This window comes from Nomascus leucogenys, chromosome 1a (assembly GCF_006542625.1).
Source record: "Nomascus leucogenys isolate Asia chromosome 1a, Asia_NLE_v1, whole genome shotgun sequence".
Classification (NCBI taxonomy): Eukaryota; Metazoa; Chordata; class Mammalia; order Primates; family Hylobatidae; genus Nomascus; species Nomascus leucogenys.
The window spans coordinates 41,029,023-41,047,558 of NC_044381.1; the positions used below are offsets into that span (position 1 = coordinate 41,029,023).

At 57.1% G+C, this 18,536-nt stretch overlaps 1 protein-coding gene across 1 annotated transcript in view; it reads right to left on the reverse strand.

The window, feature by feature from the left end:
* WNK2 (WNK lysine deficient protein kinase 2) overlaps positions 1–18,014 on the reverse strand; it is a 135,165-nt gene extending 117,151 nt beyond the window's left edge. The window contains 2 exon segments of the mRNA XM_030802187.1: positions 16,554–17,236; positions 17,779–18,014. Coding sequence (XP_030658047.1) covers positions 16,554–17,234 — 681 coding nt within the window. The 5' untranslated portion in view covers positions 17,235–17,236; positions 17,779–18,014.
* Between the last annotated feature and the right edge of the window lie 522 nt (positions 18,015–18,536).

Sequence of the window (18,536 nt, forward strand, 5' to 3'; positions counted from 1 at the left end):
TCCCCTTCTCTGTCTCGGATGCTTCTGCCTCCCACTTAGGAAGGCCTGAAGATGACATGTGGCCAACCCTGACAGCCCAGGACGATCTCCCAGTCTCAAGATACTTAACTTAATCCCATCTGCAAAGTCACCTCTGCCGCATGCAGTGGCACGTCCACAGACTGCAGGGGACTAGGCCTGCATCGACCAGCCCGTGCCCCCAGCCTGGACTCCGCAGCCACTCCCACAGGCTCCCTCCCAACCTGCTCTGTGGCCAGGGTCTCCCGGCTCCCCAGGGCTGCCTGTTCTCATTTGCTTTTTCTTTCTTTCAATGAAAATCCGAAACCACCTCACTCAACAGGCACCTCCCCGGCCTGGGTGGCCGCTCCTCTGCATCCTCTGCTACCACCCCCCCCACCAATGCCCCCAACTCAGACCACTGTCCACTCCAGCCACGGTCCTGACTGCCACACCTTTCCCTGGGCCAAACCCCTGGCCCACCAGGCCCCAGGGGGCCTCACTGCAGCTCAAGGTCCTGAGCTGAGTTCAGCAAAGGATACTTGGGGTTCCCCTACTGGAGTCATACCTGCAGCCCCCAGGAAGGACCTTCCCAGCGCCCCGCAAAAAGCTCTGGGCCCTACCCCTCCAGCAGAAGCATCACTGCCCCACCCCATAAGGCCTGTGGGGCTCTGAGCATCCCATGCCCCTCACCCTCCAGCGCCACCCACTTGGACACAGACCCCAGAGGGCCCCTCTCCTCCAATGGTTGCCACGTGGAAACCAGCCTGGGTGCCTCGCAAATGGCCTTAGACGTGGTCCTTGCAGGAAAAAGGGTGAGGTCTACCCTAGCAAGAACCCCCACCCCTGCAAAGGCAGCCTAGCCCTTCCGAGCCGGCCTTCCAGCTACAACTGTCCAGCAAGTACAACCTATGTGTGCCTCAGTGTCCCCGCCCTGGGGAAAAGCTCCTCAGGAGCTTCGGGGAGGCTTCAGTGAGGGAGGAGCATTTAGCACCGGCTGCAGTGGTGTCCAGAATCACACTGGAGACTAAGGCCTTTCCAACCCTCCTGATTCGGCCCCCACCATGCCACCTGCCCCAGCCCCACCCACATGTAATTTTCCCTCCCCCAAAGAGAAAACACAGCAGAACCCTTTTGTGGAAAGGCCATCAGCCGTGCAAATACCCACCCCTCCCTGAGAGCTGTGGCTCCCAGCAGTTCCTGCCCCTCCCAAGCAGAAAGTGTCCTCTCCCCTGGTAGGGCCGGGCCGACCGCCCACAGGACAGGTGGCCCCTCAGTGAGGTCAACTCAAAGGGCTCCTCATTCCCACGGAAGCGCCGGAGGGGCAGGCCATTCCCCAGCAAGAGAGCCAAAGACAAGACATACACACACACACACACACACACACACACACACACACACGTGTGCACACGGGGCCCAGCAGAGGCCCTGACAAGCATACCAGGCCCCCACACGCAGCAGGGCTGGGAGCCTGGGGTCAGCCATGGAGTGGGGCATGGGTGGGGGTGGCCTGTACTGTGCTGAGCGGCCGCCCCACCAGGGCCCAGTGGTGTCTGGGCACAGAGCCAACTTGTATGGTCAGGGTCCCACGCCAAACCTCAACCACCCCTCACTTCCCCAAGCCTACCTGGAGGCCGGGAACTACGTATGTCCCAGGTAGCATCAGAGCGTGAGACCCCCCTGTGACCTCCAGCACAGCCAGCAACCCTCACTGGCCCAGCCTGGTTTCCAGGTGGAAAGTTGGCAGCTGCCTCTGCTCAGCCTTGCCAGGCCCCAAGGGGCTCCACTCTGGCCTGCAGTGAGTGGGAGCGCGGGCACAAAGGGCCTGCCTGAACCCCATCCATAAACAGTTCAGGGAAGCAGCCGGCAGGGCCAGAACGTTCCAATGTCACCATCTCACTCCCCTCAGGGAACAGAGCATGCCTTTGTCTTTTTATCATTGCCTTCATCAAATATTTACAGAGGCTGACAGGCCATTTCAGACAGGCCAGATATGAGCCAAAAGGGCTCTTCTCAGGACACGGGGGAGTCGCAGGTCCTGGGCACTTGGGAGGCACATGGTCCAGCATGTAGCCCTGGGCAGGGAAGGGAAGGGAGGGCCTCCTGCAGGGGCCAGAGCAAGGCCAGGCCTCCAGGAGGCCCCCCATAAGCCGTCCATGTTCCCAGGGGTATCAGGGCCAACAATTCCACTTGATGGACCTTCCCCACCCCTCAGCACCTTAACTCCTGCAACCCCCCATGGTATGCACTCCCAGGTGGGGCCCAGGGCAGGGGAGGCTGAGACTAAGCCAGGCAGCATCCCCACGCAGCGCCTGCTCAGCGTGGCCTGCCACTCGCCCCCCTTGCGGGGATGGAGCACCGGGCTGGGGCTGCCCTGGACACACACAGGACCTGCCCAATAGCTGCCCCTCCTAGCTCTTCTCCACAGCTTTGTGGGGTTTTTTTGTTTTGTTTTTTGTTTTTTTGAGACGGAGTCTTGCTCTGTCACCCAGGCTGGAGTGCAGTGGCACGATCTCGGCTCACTGCAAGCTCCACCTCCCAGGTTCACGCCATTCTCCTGCCTCAGCTGCCCAAGTAGCTGGGACTACAGGCGCCCGCCACCACGCCTCTGTATTTTTAGTAGAGACGGGGTTTCACTGAGTTAGCCAGAATGGTCTCGATCTCCTGACCTCGTGATCCACCCGCCTCGGCCTCCCAAAGTGTTGGGATTACAGGCTTGAGCCACCTCACCCGGCCCACAGCTTTGTGTTTTCAATGCTTCTTCCAAAACACAAATTCACTACGCTGCTCAAACCTCTTAATTAAAGACAAGAAATTCCAAGAGACCTGTCCGGGCAGATGTCAACAGCCTTGCAGCTGGCTGACCCAGGAAGATGGTTGCCTAACTTGAAGACACAGGACAGGGCCAGATAGGAGGCCTAGGGCGTCTCCCACCACCTGACGCACAGCCCAGCCACCACCGGGTGGAGGAGGGTAGCCTAGAGTCACCAACCTGGGCAGGGCTACAGTAGGAGGTCATGAGGTCCAGAGCCCAGGACTGTCCTTGACATTGGGGGAAGCCTGAAAACAAGAAAATCAGGGGCAAGCATCTCGGCTCAGTCCTGGTGCCACCAGAATGGGAGAGAGATGGCCCACTCAGACCCCAGGCATCGGTCATCTTCCTTCTGGGAGGCCTGTGTGACCCCAGTACAGCCAGGCTGAGAAGCTGCACCCCGCAGAAGGCAAAGGGACTTGCCCACACATCTCAGGCCCACACAAGGACCTCCCGTCACAGGGGACAGCATGGAGGCATGCAGGGTGTGTGGGAGCCTGGGTCCAGCTGGAGGGGGCCAGGCTGGGACTGAGCAGGCCTCCACCCACCCCGAACCGAGCCAGCGAGAGGATGACAAGTGGGTCTGACCCAGGCCTGACTCACACCCGAGGAGGCCCCGAGCTCGAGACTGCACCAAAGCTGCCCAGCTCAACTGCAGGTCTTGGGCAGCAAGGGCAGGGGTGGAAGGACAATGGGGCAAGAGGGCAGGGCTGAACAGGGTGGCAGCAGGGCCAGAGCTGGGCAGGGAGTAGGGGCCCAGAGGCAGTCTGGGCTATTCACTGTCACTGCACATATCAGCGCAGACACTATGATCATGACTTAGCAAAAATGCCCAAGAGTATAAAAAACGAGCTAAGAAGGGCATATACCAAAGTGAAAACGGCCACATCAGAGGATGCAGGCTGTGGACAGCTCCTCCTCTGTCAGGCTTCCATGTCCATCATGTCATCTTCCCCAGGAAGCATCCCCTCCACAGTGGCCATCCCCCCCATCCCCAAGAAACCCAATGCCCGGGCACCCTCCCCCAACTCAACAGAGCTGGTCCAGGGCTGGCAGGTGGGAGGAACAACACAGCCCTGCCCCTATGCCCTACCGGGGTAAGGAGGGCTCCCTGTGAGGCCTGAGGAGGGGCCCCACCCAAAGCAGCTGGACGGGCAACAGGTGGGTCCCCATCAGCCCCCTCCTGCCAGCAAGCCCCGCCTGCCTGGGGAAACTGCAGCCGCTCCTCTCCCTCAAGGCTGACAGCAAGTCCTGGTAGCATCAACCACTCAACCTAACTCAGAGGCGGGGCAGTTCCAGCTCAGGTGCCTCAGGCACCTAAAGGGAGGAGGGAGCTGGGTGATCCTGAGGCCCAGAACCACCGGAGCCTGCAGTCCACCCTCCTCAAGCTGCACCACAACCCCTTAGGCTGTGCAGGTCCCCACTCAGTCCCTGGCTGCCTGGGTGTACAGGACAACATCTTGTATTTTCCTGTACCTCAGTTTCCTCCTTAGTAAACTGGGAAACTTTACTGAGGGGGGAATCACAGCACCTCCCTCCCAGGGAGCCAATATGCCTCTAGAGTATACACTGGTGCCCCAGTGACACGAGCATGGTCATTTCTTAATAACAGCACTCTGACTTCCTCTAGGTCCCCCACAGGGACAGCCTAGCCGGGTCTGACCTGCACATGCAGCACTCGAGCCAGGAATGCACAACCTCACACAGTCATACAGAAACACCACACAGGGCCGGGCAGTGGCTCACGCCTATAATCTCAGCACTTTGGGAGGCCGTGGCAGGCGGATCACCTGAGGTCACGAGTTCGAGACCAACCTGGGCAAGATGGTGAAACCCCGTCTCTACTAAAAATGCAAAACTTAGCTGGGCACAGTGGTGTACACCTGTAAATCCCAGCTACTTGGGAGGCTGAGACAGGAGAATCGCTTGAACCCAAGAGGGTTCCAGTGAGCCGAGATCACACCACTGAACTCCAGCCTGGGAGACACAGCAAGACTCCCTCAAGAAAAAAAAGAAACCCCACACAGATCCAGATGGAGTCTCCATGCAAGACCACTGGCCCTAAACCTTCAGAAGACAATGCTGACAGATTTAAGAACAGTAATAATAAAAGGCAGAGGGACTGTTCTGGATTGAAATTGACATGACAACCAGACACAAAGCACGATCCTTGACTGGCTCCCGGATCCCTTCCCTAGGAAGCGCAGTCCACCCATCTGAGACCTCACTGAGTGCCTCACGTCCTATCCTGGAGTGCCTGGAGCACGGCAGGGGGTGGAGATGATGTGGGAGCATCCTCGTTCCTATCAAGAGACACAGGCTGAAGTACTCAGGGGTGAACTGCAAATGGGTCAGGAAATCACAGACACAGATATACAGGACAGTGGTAAACACTAACAACTGGTAACTCCAACTTCTCTGTTGGTTTTTCCAAAGTTTTCCAAAATAAAAGGTTGGGGGTAAATGAAAACTAGATTGTTGGCAGAGAGGAAAAAGCATTGCCAGGGTTGGCGCAGAGGGTAGGGAGCTGGGGTGGCCACACAGGAGGGAAGGAAAATCATCAGGGCCACAGACGCCTGGGTATGGGAGCTGTGGACAGGGAGGAGCCTGCAGATGCAGCGGGCATGTGTGCTGTGCTGTTCTCTGCAGGCCCAGGCAGAGGAGGGCTCCAGCACACAGACACTGACGGTCTTGGAGGGACAAGGTAACCAAGACAGACACAGCAGGCACGCTCCACCCACAGCCTGCCACCCCTCCTGACCAAGAGAAACCCAGAAACTCACTATACCCAGCGCCAGAGAACAGATCATAACCTGTTACACCAATCAAGCCTTTCCCAGATACACGCACAATTACAGTTGGCCACACAAACCCATGCTAACCAAGGAGACCAGAGAATCCCTGGTAAATATTTCTCTTTATGCATTAAAATATGAACAAAGCCACTTGAGAAATGGACCTTTTGGCTGCTTGGCCCCCACCTAACCACCCATTTGTTTCCCACCATCAAATGTGGTTGTGATGCCTGGAGCTGTGGCAGCCCTACTGTAGCCATGAGGCCAAGCAAGACTAGGGACAAAATGCCAACATGGATGAGGACAGAAGAAACAGAGAGAAAGCCCCATGTCCCAGCTGATGTTGCTGAGCCACCTCCAGGGCTGTCACATGGCCATCTCCAGATTCCAGATTCTGAGTAGGATCAATGGTCAGCATTGCTTCCCACAGTGGGCTCACAGCTGAGAATTGTCTCATCTCCCCCACCGGAGAGCAAGCACACACAGTGCCCAGAAAGCGGGAGTGAGGGGCGGATTGGGGAGAGTGGATACCAGAGGGAGCCCGTGACCCTCCACCAACCGTCAGCCTGTTACGCCCCTCCCCAGAGCACAGTCCTGGCTTATAAGATAACTGTAAAATTAAAGAAAAAAAGGAGGCAGCCCAACACCTTCCCCCTCGCACCCTTCAAGAGCTTCACAACACAGTGGGCATCGTAAAGGCTCTGAGAAGTTCCTCAACAGCAACGCCTGTCTGACCCACCACTCCCCAAACACATCTAGTGACAGCACCCCTTCTGCAGCCACCCTCAACAAAGGGTTCAAAATAGCACCAAGACCAAGAACAAACCTCAGAACCATGGCCTCTTGCAAAACAATAGCTTTAAAGACACTCCAGAGACAGATTCTAGAAGTCGCGACACCCTGAACTACAGCTGTATTTTTAAATGATACACATGTGTAAACAAGACCTAGAAGGTCCTATTCAAAAATAAAAGCAGTTGTGTTCACTTGGTTGGATTATGGGTGATATTTTTTTCAGCAACATCTTTTTTTTTTTTTTCCACCACGTTGGCCAGGCTGGTCTCAAACTCCTGACCTCAGGTGATCCACCTGCCTTGGCCTCCCAAAGTGCTGGGATTACAGGCGTGAGCCACCGCGCCTGGCCCATTTCTGCAAACATCTTTAATGTAGGTGTTGCATTTTTAAAATTAATCAACTATTTTTAGAGACATTCTAGATTTATGGGACAACTGAGCAAAAAGTAGAGTTCCCATACACTCCCTCACACCCACACACAGGTTCCCCTATTATTACCATCTTGGATTAGTGTGGTACACTTGTTATAACTGATGAACCAATATTGATGATTAACTAAAATCCAACATTTACACTTGGGTTCACTCTGGGTGCTGTACATGCTATGGGTTTTAGCAAATGTATAATGACATGTATTCACCAGTAAAGTATCATACGAAATAGTTTCACTGCCCCACAGATCTGCCTCTTCATCCCTCCCTTCCTCTAATCCCTGGCAACCACTGATCTTTTTTTTTTTTTTTTAACTGTCTTCATGGTTTCTTGCCTTTTCCAGAATGTCATCTAGTTGGAATCATACAATATGCAGCCTTCTCGGATTGGCTTATTTCACTTAAATATTCACTTCTGGTTCTTCTCTGTGTTTTCATGTCTTCATAGCTCATTTCTTTTAGCACTAAATAAGACTGCATTGTCTGGATGTGCCACAGTTTGTTTATCCATTCACCTGCTGAAGGACATCTGGGTTGCTTCCAAGTTCTGGCAATTATGAATAAACCTGCTATAAACATCCGTGTGCAGGTTTTTGTGTGGACCTAAGTTTTTAACTCCTTTGGGTAAATACCAAGGAATGCAGTTACTGGATTGCATAGTAAGAGTGTGTTTAGTTTTATAAGAAACTACCAAAAGACCTTCCAAAATAGCTGTACCATTTTGCAATCCTGCCAGTAATGAATAAGAGTTCCTGTCACTCCACATCCTCACCAGTATTTGGTGTTAGTGTTCTAGATTTTGACCATTCCAGTAGGTGTGCAGTGGGAGCTCATTGTTTTAATTTGCAATTCCCTGATGACTTATGATAGGCAACATCTTTTCGTATGCTTATTTGCCATCTGTGTGTCTTCCTTGGTGGGGTATCTGTTAAGCTGTTTGGCCTATTTTTTTTAGCTGATTGTTTTCCTATTATGAGTTTTAAGAGTTCTTTGTATATTTTGGGTAACAGTTCTTAAGCAGATGGGTCATTTGCAAATATTTTCTCCCCAGCTGTGGCCTGTCTTCTCATTCTCTTGACAGTGTCTTTCACAGAACAGAAGCATTTAATTTTAATCACGTCCAGCTTATCATTATTTTCTTTCAAGGACTGTGCCTTTGTTGTTGTATCTAAAGTCACTGTCAAAGCCAGGTTTATAATTTTGGATTTTACATTTAGGCATATGGACAATTTTATTTTTTGTGAGGGGTGTAAGGTCTGCATCTGGAATCATTTATCTGCATGTGGATGTGCAGTTGTTCCAGCACCATTTATTGAAAAGATGATCTTGTCTCTATTTTATTGCCTTTGCTCCTTTGTCAGAGATTAGTTGACTTTATTCATGAGGGTCTACTTCCAGGCTTGCTATTCTATTCCATTGATCAACTCGTCTGTTCTTTTACCAATACTGCACTGCCTTGACCACTTTTCTTTCGTTCTTTTTAAAAAATGTTAATATAATTTAATGAGAGCCAATTTAAATTAGAAGTTGTAATCAAGTATTCTGGGAAATGCTTAGAATTCAATGCTCCAGGGAAGAGAATTGGATGTGAAAACTCTTAGAAGCAGGAAAACTTGCAGACAGTGTTCAGGTTGCCAACCTCCAGTGTCCCTGCTCAGGCCTATCCACCCAGCTGGGATTCCCCAAAACACAGCCCTGAATTGTCTATGGTCAGAGGCAGATCCTAGCTTGCTTTTCAAAAATCCCAGCTGCTGCCGTTCACACCCTTTTCCTTATCTGCAGCTCAAGCACTAAGGCAACAGCGGCACAGGTGCCCACAGCTCCCAGGCAGGGAGACAGGCAGCCTCGGGAACCAGCCTCCACCTGCTGGCTCGGCTTGCTCTCCACATCTCTGCTGGAGACAACTGTTTATTTTGCAGGGGAAGCAAGAGGGGTGAAAAGAGGTTGACCTGAGGCCCCTGTGTGCTCAGGTGAAACACACTGCTCTGAATAGTGCTTCAGCCATGAAAGGCAGCTAACACCATCCACACTGCACAAAAGGGTAAACCGAGGCTCGCAGAAACAGGCGCCCTCCCATGGTCACACACTGGGAACATGGCAGGGCCCTCCTACCCCTGGGGTATTTTGTGTGCACCAGGGCAGGGCGGCCAGGACCTTTGGGGCGACGTCCTTCCTGGCTTTGAGGCTCCCAAACCCCCCTTCCCACCACGGCAGGCAGATGCTGATGCCCCATCACGGCTGCACAGCCAGGGCAGACCACAAGGGAGACCCAGACACACGGCCCAAACCTCTGCTGGGCCAGGTCAAGTTCTTCTCCATCAACGAGGTGACCTAAAGCTCCGTACCATCACCTTGGGTGTCTTCCAGCTGCAGCCTGAAGCCAGGCCCAAGCCACAGGCCCTGAGAGACACCTACAAGATGACTATGGGCATAGAAGGGCTGCAGGTCCCAGCTGTCCTGGAAGGTGAGGGGCAAGTCCAGCCAGCCCAGGACCACTGGCCAGCTCCACCCAGACCGTGGATTCATGGTGGCCAGCAGGGCCCCAGGGTGGGAAGAAGGGTAACTCCCAAGGGAAGGGACGGTTGTCTTTAAGGTGCAACACAGTTCCCAATTTTGTCTTAGCACCTAAAACTCAGAATCTGCTGCCCACTGTATGAATCATGTTTTGAAACAGTTCTGGCATCCTGGAGCACCCTCCTGTCCTGGGCAGCCCCTCTGGGTGATGAGCTCCTCCCTCTTGGCCCCCCCGAGACACAGTCCTAGCCCATCCCTGCGCTCCTGGGGTGCCTACCCAGGCTCCCAACTCAGGATCAGCCTGGGAGATCCCACTCCACTCGAGGACCACCCCTGGCCACCTACAAAGCACTCAGATTAAGCATGTCCCAAGCCAAGGCCTGCTCTTTCCCTAAATCCACATTTCCCCCTCCCCGTCAGAGGATAGCAGCCACATCCTGCCAGGCCCAAAGCTGCTGCCACCATGATTCCTACCTTCTCTCTCTCTCTCTTTTTTTTTTTCTTGAGACGGAGTCTGGCTCTGTCGCCAGGCTAGAGTGCAGTGGCGTGATCTCGGCTCACTGCACCCTCCGCCTCCCAGGTTCAAGCAATTCTCCTGCCTCAGCCTCCCGAGTAGCTGGGACTACAGGTGCCTGCCACCACGCCCAGCTAATTTTTGTATTTTTAGTACAGACAGGGTTTCACCATGTTGGCCAGGATGGCCTCAATCTCTTGACCTCGTGATCCGCCCACCTCGGCCTCCCAAAGTGCTGGGATTACAGGCATGAGCCACCATGCCCGGCCTTTTTTTTTTTTGAGATGGAGTCTTGCTCTGTCACCAGGCTGGAGTGCAGTGGCACGATCTCAGCTCACTGCAACCTGTCTCCTGGGTTCAAGCAATTCTCCTGCCTCAGCCCCCCAAGTAGCTGGGATTACAGGTGCCTGCCACCATACTTGGCTAATTTTTTTGTATTTTTAGTAGAGACGGGGTTTCACCATGTTGGCCAGGCTGGTTTCGAACTCTTGACCTCAAGTGATCCACCCGTCTCAACCTAAGTGCTGGGATTACAGGCGTGAGTCACCATGCCCGGACGATTCCTACCTTCTCTACCTTCAGATCTGATGTAAATCCTGTGCGCTCCACCTTCAAATGCACCCGGAATCTGATGCTTCTCCCCTCCCCGCCTCTATCCCACCCAGTACCAGCCCTGTAATCTCTCACCTAGACAGTGGCAGTCACCTCCCTGTTGGTCCCCTGCCTCTACCCTCATCCCCAACTGTCCCCAAGGTGGCCAGAGAGATCCTGTCAAAACCTCACTCCACTCCCGCCCCTCCTCCAGCCTCGCTCAGAACTCCCCAACCTGCCCAATACATTTCCAGGTCTCACAGGCTCTGTCTCCCATGGCGGTGACCTGTCCTGCTCACTATGGTAGCCCCAGGTCTAGAACCAGGACACACACTCAACAAATGCTCACTGAGTCAACATACACACAAGCCTGCACTGTTGAGACCCAGGCACAGGCCTCTGGAACCTTCAGGAACATCCGCTCCCTCCCCTTCTCTTGATGCTATCTTTTGGCTAGCTGTCCATCAACAAAGCTTTACGCAACCTCAGAGTAAGCCCCCAGCTGTCCCCGGAAATGACAGGGCAGGGTGGGGGGATGCAACTCTCAGGGCCCACGAGATCCTCCCACTGACCTGGAGCCTGTCCTGGACTTGGTGGCCACTTGCTTCCCAGAGCCTGATACAGTCATGGCACTGCCACCAAGTCTAGGTCCTCACAGTCCAATCCAATCCAGTCCTCCGCGGGAGTCTCCAGCGCAGGCCCCATCTTGCGCCTCCTTGGCCTCTTCCAGCCCTGATGTGTCCCGGCCCCTTTGTCTCCCTTGCTGTGAGCTGGTCTATAGGCTGTCCCCATCTGGGTCTGTCTGGTGTCCCAGTGGCCACCTCTAGGTCACCTGGGTCTGTTGTATCCCCTGGAAAAGCAGCCGCCTAGAGGAGGGCCCAAGATCAAGCCTGGAGATGCGGGTGACCCATGAAGCAGCCAGGGTACGTGTGGACATTTGCGTCCACATTTAATGTGAGGAAAAATAAGAACACTGACCCTCAGCTTCCCCAGCCACATCCCAGGCACTCCGCAGGGCCTGTGGACACAAATGCAGAGGCAGGATGTTTCTGCCACCACGGAAGGTTCCAGTGCTGCAGGAGGGCGTGTCCAGCTGCCCTGGCAGACCTCCTAACATGCTGACGAGGAATGAGAAAACACAAGCTTTGGCAATGGCAAATCAAATCATTTGCAATGGCAAATGGCATGTGGGGGCTGGCCCTCCACACATCTGAGCCAGTGCTGGAGTCCTCCCTCTGGGGCTCAGAGAGCAGCACAGGTACGCTCGAGTCCCGTGGTGGCCTGGTCCTGATTCAGCTCAGCCAGGCGCCCACAAGGCACCACTGAGCCACGGGAGCACCTGCTTCTAGCAGAAAACAAGCTGTGGTGCCTGAGCCTCAATGTGTCCCCCATGACGGTGACCTGCACAGGCTGCTGTCTGTCATTGCTGCTGACACACACCTCGCCACCACAATTCGGGGGGCAGAAGCACCACTGAGAGCTTGGCGCCCACATTTCTGCCCCGGTGGAAGGGAGGGAAAGTCCATCTGCACAGGCCTTTCAGGCAGCTAGCGCCAGCCTTTTTTGCCAACTAAACCAAAACCATGGTTAGCATGGTGCAGAAAACATCTTGCCCAGGAAAACAAATTCAGTGCTGGCACCCAACTGATTTCAAATTACAACTCTCCCAACAAAATTAAGCACTTCAGAGAATTTTAAAAAGGGGTGACCACCAGCCAAATCGGGTCAAGCCTTCTGACTGTCTTGCCCCAGTGAGTGAGTGCCATGCACCTCCTCTGTGCCCGGCACTGGCTCGCCCCCTCATCTCCTCTTTTCCCCATGTCAGCTGGGTCAGGGCTAAAAGCAGGTGAGGCTGGCAGCCGGGCCTCCAACGAGAGGCCATCGGTACAGAGCATGCAGGCTCTCCAGTCCCCCAAACCCTGGCCTGAGGCTGCATGGCCCATGACATGCAGAGCGCCTGCCTAGAAAGGTGATAAGGATCCCACCTGCAGGGGATGGCGGGCCAGCTCAGCACTGGCACTGGCAGGGCTGCCCGCGGCTGGGAGAGAGGCTGTCGGGTGGCTGGGCTGTCCTTGGAGGATGGTGGGGGGACCACCCACTTGGCACAGGCCATACTCAGCGAGTCTCCACAGGCATCATCCACTCCCAGACCCAGGAAGATGGACAGGACACTGAGATACCCGGCTGGGGCAGGACACATCGCTCCTTGAGCCCTGCCCCCTCTGGGTGGCACCAAGCAGCAGCAAGACCTACTTTGTAACTTTCTGGAACTAGAAGCAGCGCCCCCACCCTTAGTCCTCTTTAGGACTCCACCGCTCTCCCAGGGCCCAGCAAGTGCTCTGAGCCGAGGATCAAGGAATGCATGTCTCCATGAAGTAGAAAGACCCCCATGCGGGGTGCAGGCCCCAGCACCATCTCGGGAAACTCAGGTTCCAGCCCTGCCACAGCAGCTCAGAGGCAGTGGCACTGAGATCCTAAGATCCTGTGTCCCCTAAAGTAGGGAGTTGCTGACAGGGAGGCATCAGTGTTGTTAAAGGGGGTGAAAACCAAGCTTACTCCAGGTCCCCAAGGGAGACACAGCAGAAACAGGAAGGTCCGGGAAAGGCAAACAGGCTGCCTCCCTGGGTCTGAGTTGGCTATGTTTTCTCAACCTGGGGACCTATGGCCAGCTCAAAGTTGGCAGCAAGTGAGAGCGGGAGCCCTGAGCCACATGGAACAGTGTTGGTCCAGCAACCTGGGTAGCCGAGAAGGGCGAAGAAGTCACAAAAGCTCAACACCAAAAGGAGGAGGGAACAAGATTGTGCTGACCCAACAGAAGGTGGCAGAGCAAGGGGTGGCCACAGCACCACGCCAGGCACCTCCCCGTTGCTGTACTGTGGCAACCACCCCCTAGAGGAGGGTCTTGCAGAAGGTCAGTCCAGTGACCCAGATCGGCACCCCCAGGGTAGCTGGGCTGGCTATGGCAGGTGGCAGACACTACCAGAGCCGACACGGAGCCCCAGGCTACCCCGCACCCTGTCTGACAGTACGGGGGTCTGTGGGGAAACCAGGGCTGGCCAAAGATGACCACAGGAACACAGAACATGTGGGCAAGGAGGAAGGCGGTGGGATTCTGGTGTTTTACTTCCTTCTTTGTTACCGTAATGTGTTCTGCTGCCAAGAATAAAAGTTTATTCAAGAGAAGAATGACAGGGAGGTATTTTAAAATGGCTTCCCCCACAAAAAACAGTGCAGGTTCCAGCTTTGCACATCTGGAGAATTCAGAAGGAGAAACACCTCACTGCCCTTCGATGTGAGATAAATAAATATTACCCTCTCTACGGAGGTCTTTCAACACTAATTTATCAAAGGAAATCAGATGTCCTCTAAGCCAGGCTTACTAGGTCCACATGAAGGTGTTTCCCCCGTCTGGCAGGGAACCCTGAAAAACACAAGTGAGCCCCACTGGCACCTCTCAGTTCTCCAGGGAGGCCCCCAAGTCTGTGGAGGGCAGGAAGGGGAACAGAGCCCAGGCACCTGGACAGACTGCAGGTGCTGTCGGCGTAGGGGAAGAAAGGGATAGAGGCCAAGAGTGATTCCAAGAAGGGCTCCTGGCTGAAGGCAACATCCCCCCAGACCCTCCCTCCACTGTGTAAAGCGTGACTCCCAGGAACCCTCCCCACGCCCAGAATGCTAGGGGTCATGTGCAGGATGGCATCTCCACACTGTGGACTAAGAGAGCCCCTCCCGGCACAAAGCCAACACACCTAGAGAAGGAGCGCCCACCTGTCACCCTTCCCTGTTCAGTGAGACCTGATCCCACATCCCACCCCAGAGCACACTCCCCTCGCAGAGTCCAACGCCCCTCCCACAGCCCCTGATCTCCCTACAGCCCTACACCCCACCCTCTTCCGTTCCACACGCCCACCAGCCCCTGGCCCACACCCAGGACATCACACAGGCAGCCCCATCAGTCCTTCCAATAGCTCTGCACAAAGTCAGCCTACACCACTCTACACACAGGCAGGGGCCCTCCTGCCCTGATCCCACAATGCCCTGCCATCTCCTCACTGGTGACCTTGGGGGTTGTTCCCCTCAGTCCTCACAGTTTGTGATGAGGAGACTTCCAGCACAGCCCCAACACACACCAAGTTCTCAGCAAAGGGGGCTATTCTAAGCGGGTCCAGACTCCCTCTCATGGAAAACCCTCTCAGATCAGCACAGAGGTTGCTGATCCCAAATGACACACACCGACTAGGGACAAATGTTGGAGGTACTTCTTTTGGGGGAGGTGCGGGGAAACCACCAGTTTGGGGCACCAGTAACATCCTGGCAAGGAACATCAACATATAGACAAGAAGCATATAGACCAGAAGCACCTCTAGGTTGCTGTTCCCATCTAGAGTCAAGGAGCAAGAGACCCCTGGACAGAGGCCAGGCTCCACCCCATGCCTGCAGGGGACAGACCCAGAGACAGAATCGCCTGCCTTTCCTTAAAGGGAATGGGAACTAACAAGCTCGAAGAGTCACATGCGCCTGCGATGCCTCAGCCAGATCAGCAGCTCTGGCTGCCGAGGTCTAACTCAAATCCAGCCTGCTGCAGCACCCCTGCTCCATCCACCACCCTGCAGAGGCAGCCCTGGGAGGCAGCACCTGAGGGTGCTCGGGTCGGTAGGTAAGAGCAGGAAGACCGCTCACCAGAATCAAGAGTCATCTCCCCTTTCAGGCCCTCTCTTCTCTCTGCTTTCCCTTGCAGCAGTAATGCCCAGCACACCCCAGGACCCCAGATCACAGCCCCCTGCCCCACCCACCGCCTTTCCTGTACCATCGGAACCTACAGGACCATGAGGGAGGGGAGCTGTTCAGTCCCTCCTAAGGACCTCACATAATGCCACTGACCCCTAACTTGAAAAGCCACATCTCCAAGGCAAAACCAAGGGATGGTGGAGAGGCAGGTCTCTGGAGCTCTTTGTCTTGGGAGAAAGGCTGACGACAGGTCGACACCCACCGAATTAGGCAGACTTGCACACACACGCAGGCCACCCTGTAGGGGCCAGAGGATATAGCAATTGAATCCCATTTCTGAGCCAAAAATGCAAGCGTCCTGCAGTGTGGCCGGCGGCCGTAGAACACAGCTTGCCCCAGCTAGCCCCAGCCCCATTTCAGGCCTGGACTGGACAGCCAGCTAACTTTACAGGCCAACGGAGTACACTTACACCTCCAGCCGGCACTCTCCCAGATTGGCTCACGCCTGACAGCTGCCCACCTCCAAGGAGGGAGGCCTGTAAACACCCGCTGGACAGGCATGGCCTCTGCTTCCAAGGCTGGTCCAGGACAGCTAGGGTGGCTGTTTATATAATCTTGCAGGGCTGGGGCTGACACCACGGGCAGGATTATGAAAAATGCATGCCTAGAGCCTCTGCAGCCAAGAAAAACCCCCACCCGCATTCTGCATGACTCGGTTTTAAGACCTCTCACACGTCCATTTTGTGAACAAATGGAGCTCTCAGAGCAGCAGAGGCGACTAACCACACTTCCAGGCCTTGCCCAGCTGGCCCCAGAGCTCTACCAGGCACCACCTCTGGGTCACAGGCCCCTGGGTCAGAAGAAGTCTCTGCAGGTATCCCTGCTGGGGCAGCCACAGCTTGCTGGACACAGGAAAATACTAATTTATGGGCAGCTCAGAGCCCCCAAAACACTGCACACACCGGGCCTTGAAGCCTCCACACTGTTTTGCAAAGACACAACAGTCCAGATTCCCTGGGTCATTAAAGTAGGTCATCAGGACTGGACGAGCAGCAGCCTAAGAGACACAGCCTCCGAGGCCCGCTCTCCAGGGCCCTCTCTACGCCCACAGCGTGCACACTTACACCAAACGCACAACAGAGGCCTGCCCTCGCCACCAGCTGACTCACAAACCGCAACCTGCGCACGGACACAGCCGGGCCCCACATGCCGTCCGCACACCTGGTACGCATCCTGCCGGCCACCCACACAGAAGGTGACACACGTGGAACCCCGCCGCCCCCAGGGCTTAAGGCCAGGCGCAGGAGTAAGGACGGGCCCAAGGACGCACTCGCGGACAGACCCTGCGGAAAGCCCCCTGCGGGCTGGGGCACCCTCACCTGCAGCTCACACCAGGCCACCTCCACCCAGGTCTCCGTGTCCAGCCCCTTGTAGACGGTCTTGAAGGAACCGCGGCCCAGCTCGATGTCGAACTTGAGGAAGCGGCCGTCCAGAGAGGTGGCCACGGCCTTGAGGTCGTCCTCGTCGTCCTCCTCCTCTTCGGGCTCGTCCCGGCGTGTGCGCCCGGGCTCAGGCTTCGCCTCGGCCGCCCCCTCATCCTCCTTCCTCACGGTCGCTGCCGCCTCCTCCCTGGGGCCGCCGTCGGGGGCAGGCGCGGTTTCGACAGCGGCTGCGATGGGGTCCGGGCCGGGCTCCTGCGCGCCCACGGGCTCGGGGCCGGCGTCCGCTGGGGCTCCGGGGGCTCCCGGCTGCGCTACCGGCGCTGCGGGCGCGGGGGCGGCGGGGCGTCCGCGGGCGCGCTCCGCGATGAGGCGGCGCGTCTTGCAGAGCAGAAGCACCCGGCGCTGCAGGGGCTGCGGGGGCTGTGGGCCCGGAGCCTCCGCTGCTTCCAAGCCCGGCGGCTCCTCCTGGTCCGACTCTACCACGCTGCGCCGCAGGAAGCGCTGGGGCCCTGGCCGCGCCGCCTTCGCCCGAGGCTCCGCCATGCCCGCGGGCCCCGCGCCGCGCCCGGGCTCCATCAGCGTGCCGGGGGCGTCTCGGCGGCCGCCATCGCCGTCCATCTCTGTGGGCCAAGGACACACAGGCCTGCGTGAGCGCCGGCCCTGCCGCACCTGCCCAGGCCGCGGGATGAGACAGCGCCGCCCCGAGCCCGCGCCCTGCCCAGCACCGGCCGCGGAGAGAGCCTGCGGGGGCCGTCCCTGGGAGCCCTGGGAAAGGGGGGCTGCAGACGGGCCCAGAGGCTCGGGTTCGGGAGGAGGGGTCCGTGCCCTGCTCAGCCCCAGGCTGCGGAGAGGGACGGGCCTGTGGTGTTCCTGGAACCCTGGGAGAGAGGACCTGCTAGGGTGTCCCTGAGGGCCCCGGAGGCCGGCAGAGGGATCTCGCGCCCTGCCCAGCCCTGGCCCGGGAGGGTCCTGCTAGGCTGTCCCGGAGGCAGCTGTAAATGGGATAGGGAGGCCCCGGGGTGGGAGGAAGGCACTGGCCCGGCGGCGGCTCCACAAAGGACGCGGGCCCGGGGCGCGGGAGGGGCGCGCGGGGAGGGGGCTGCAGCGCCGCGGCGCGCACACAAAGGCGGCGAGCAGCGTTGGGGAGAGGCTCGGCACTCACAGGGCGAGCGGACGCCGTCCATGCCCGCGGCCCGGCGGCCAGGGCGTGCGAGGCGGGCGAGATCACGCGTCGAGGCCGGGGTCCGAGTTCTGGGCGAGGTCCGCGTTGGGGTGGGGGCCGTGGCGCCGCTCCGGCTCCTGCGCGCTGCTCTCTCGGGCCGGGCCACTGCGGGGCCGCGCTCCCGCGTGCTCCTGCCGGCTTCGCGCGGCTCCGCTCCCGCACCGGTTCTGACCTGGCGCGCGGGGAGGGCGGGGCTCCGTTCGCCCCGCCCCTGGCCGGCGCAGGGGGCTGAGCCTGGCACGCCCACCAGGCTGCGGACGGGCGGGCTGATGGGCGAGCGCGCGCGGCCGCCTGCAGGCCGGCTACCTGGGCTCCCACCCGCGGCTCTTTGCTCGAGGTAGCGCTCCTGTCCTCTGAAGTTCTTTGGAACGCTCCGCAGGGCTGTCAGCTGCAGAGGACCCCGTTTGTTCCTGAGAGGAGGCAGCAGGCTCAACGCCTCAGCACGCCGCACAAGTTTCTCCCAAGTCCAGGCTATGCTCCAGCCTGCCCAGCCAGTAGGCACGTGCAGGCACACACCTGCTCCACGCAGATGCAGTTCCAGGAGCTGGGCCTCAGCAAGCAACAAGACCATGGTGTCAGTTTGCTCATCTGTGAGATGGGTATAATAGTCATGCTCAACAGTCTTGGCAACAGAAGGCATTCAACAAATGCTCATGAAAGAAGGGAGGAAGGGAGACGGGGCTAGCCCCACTGCCTCT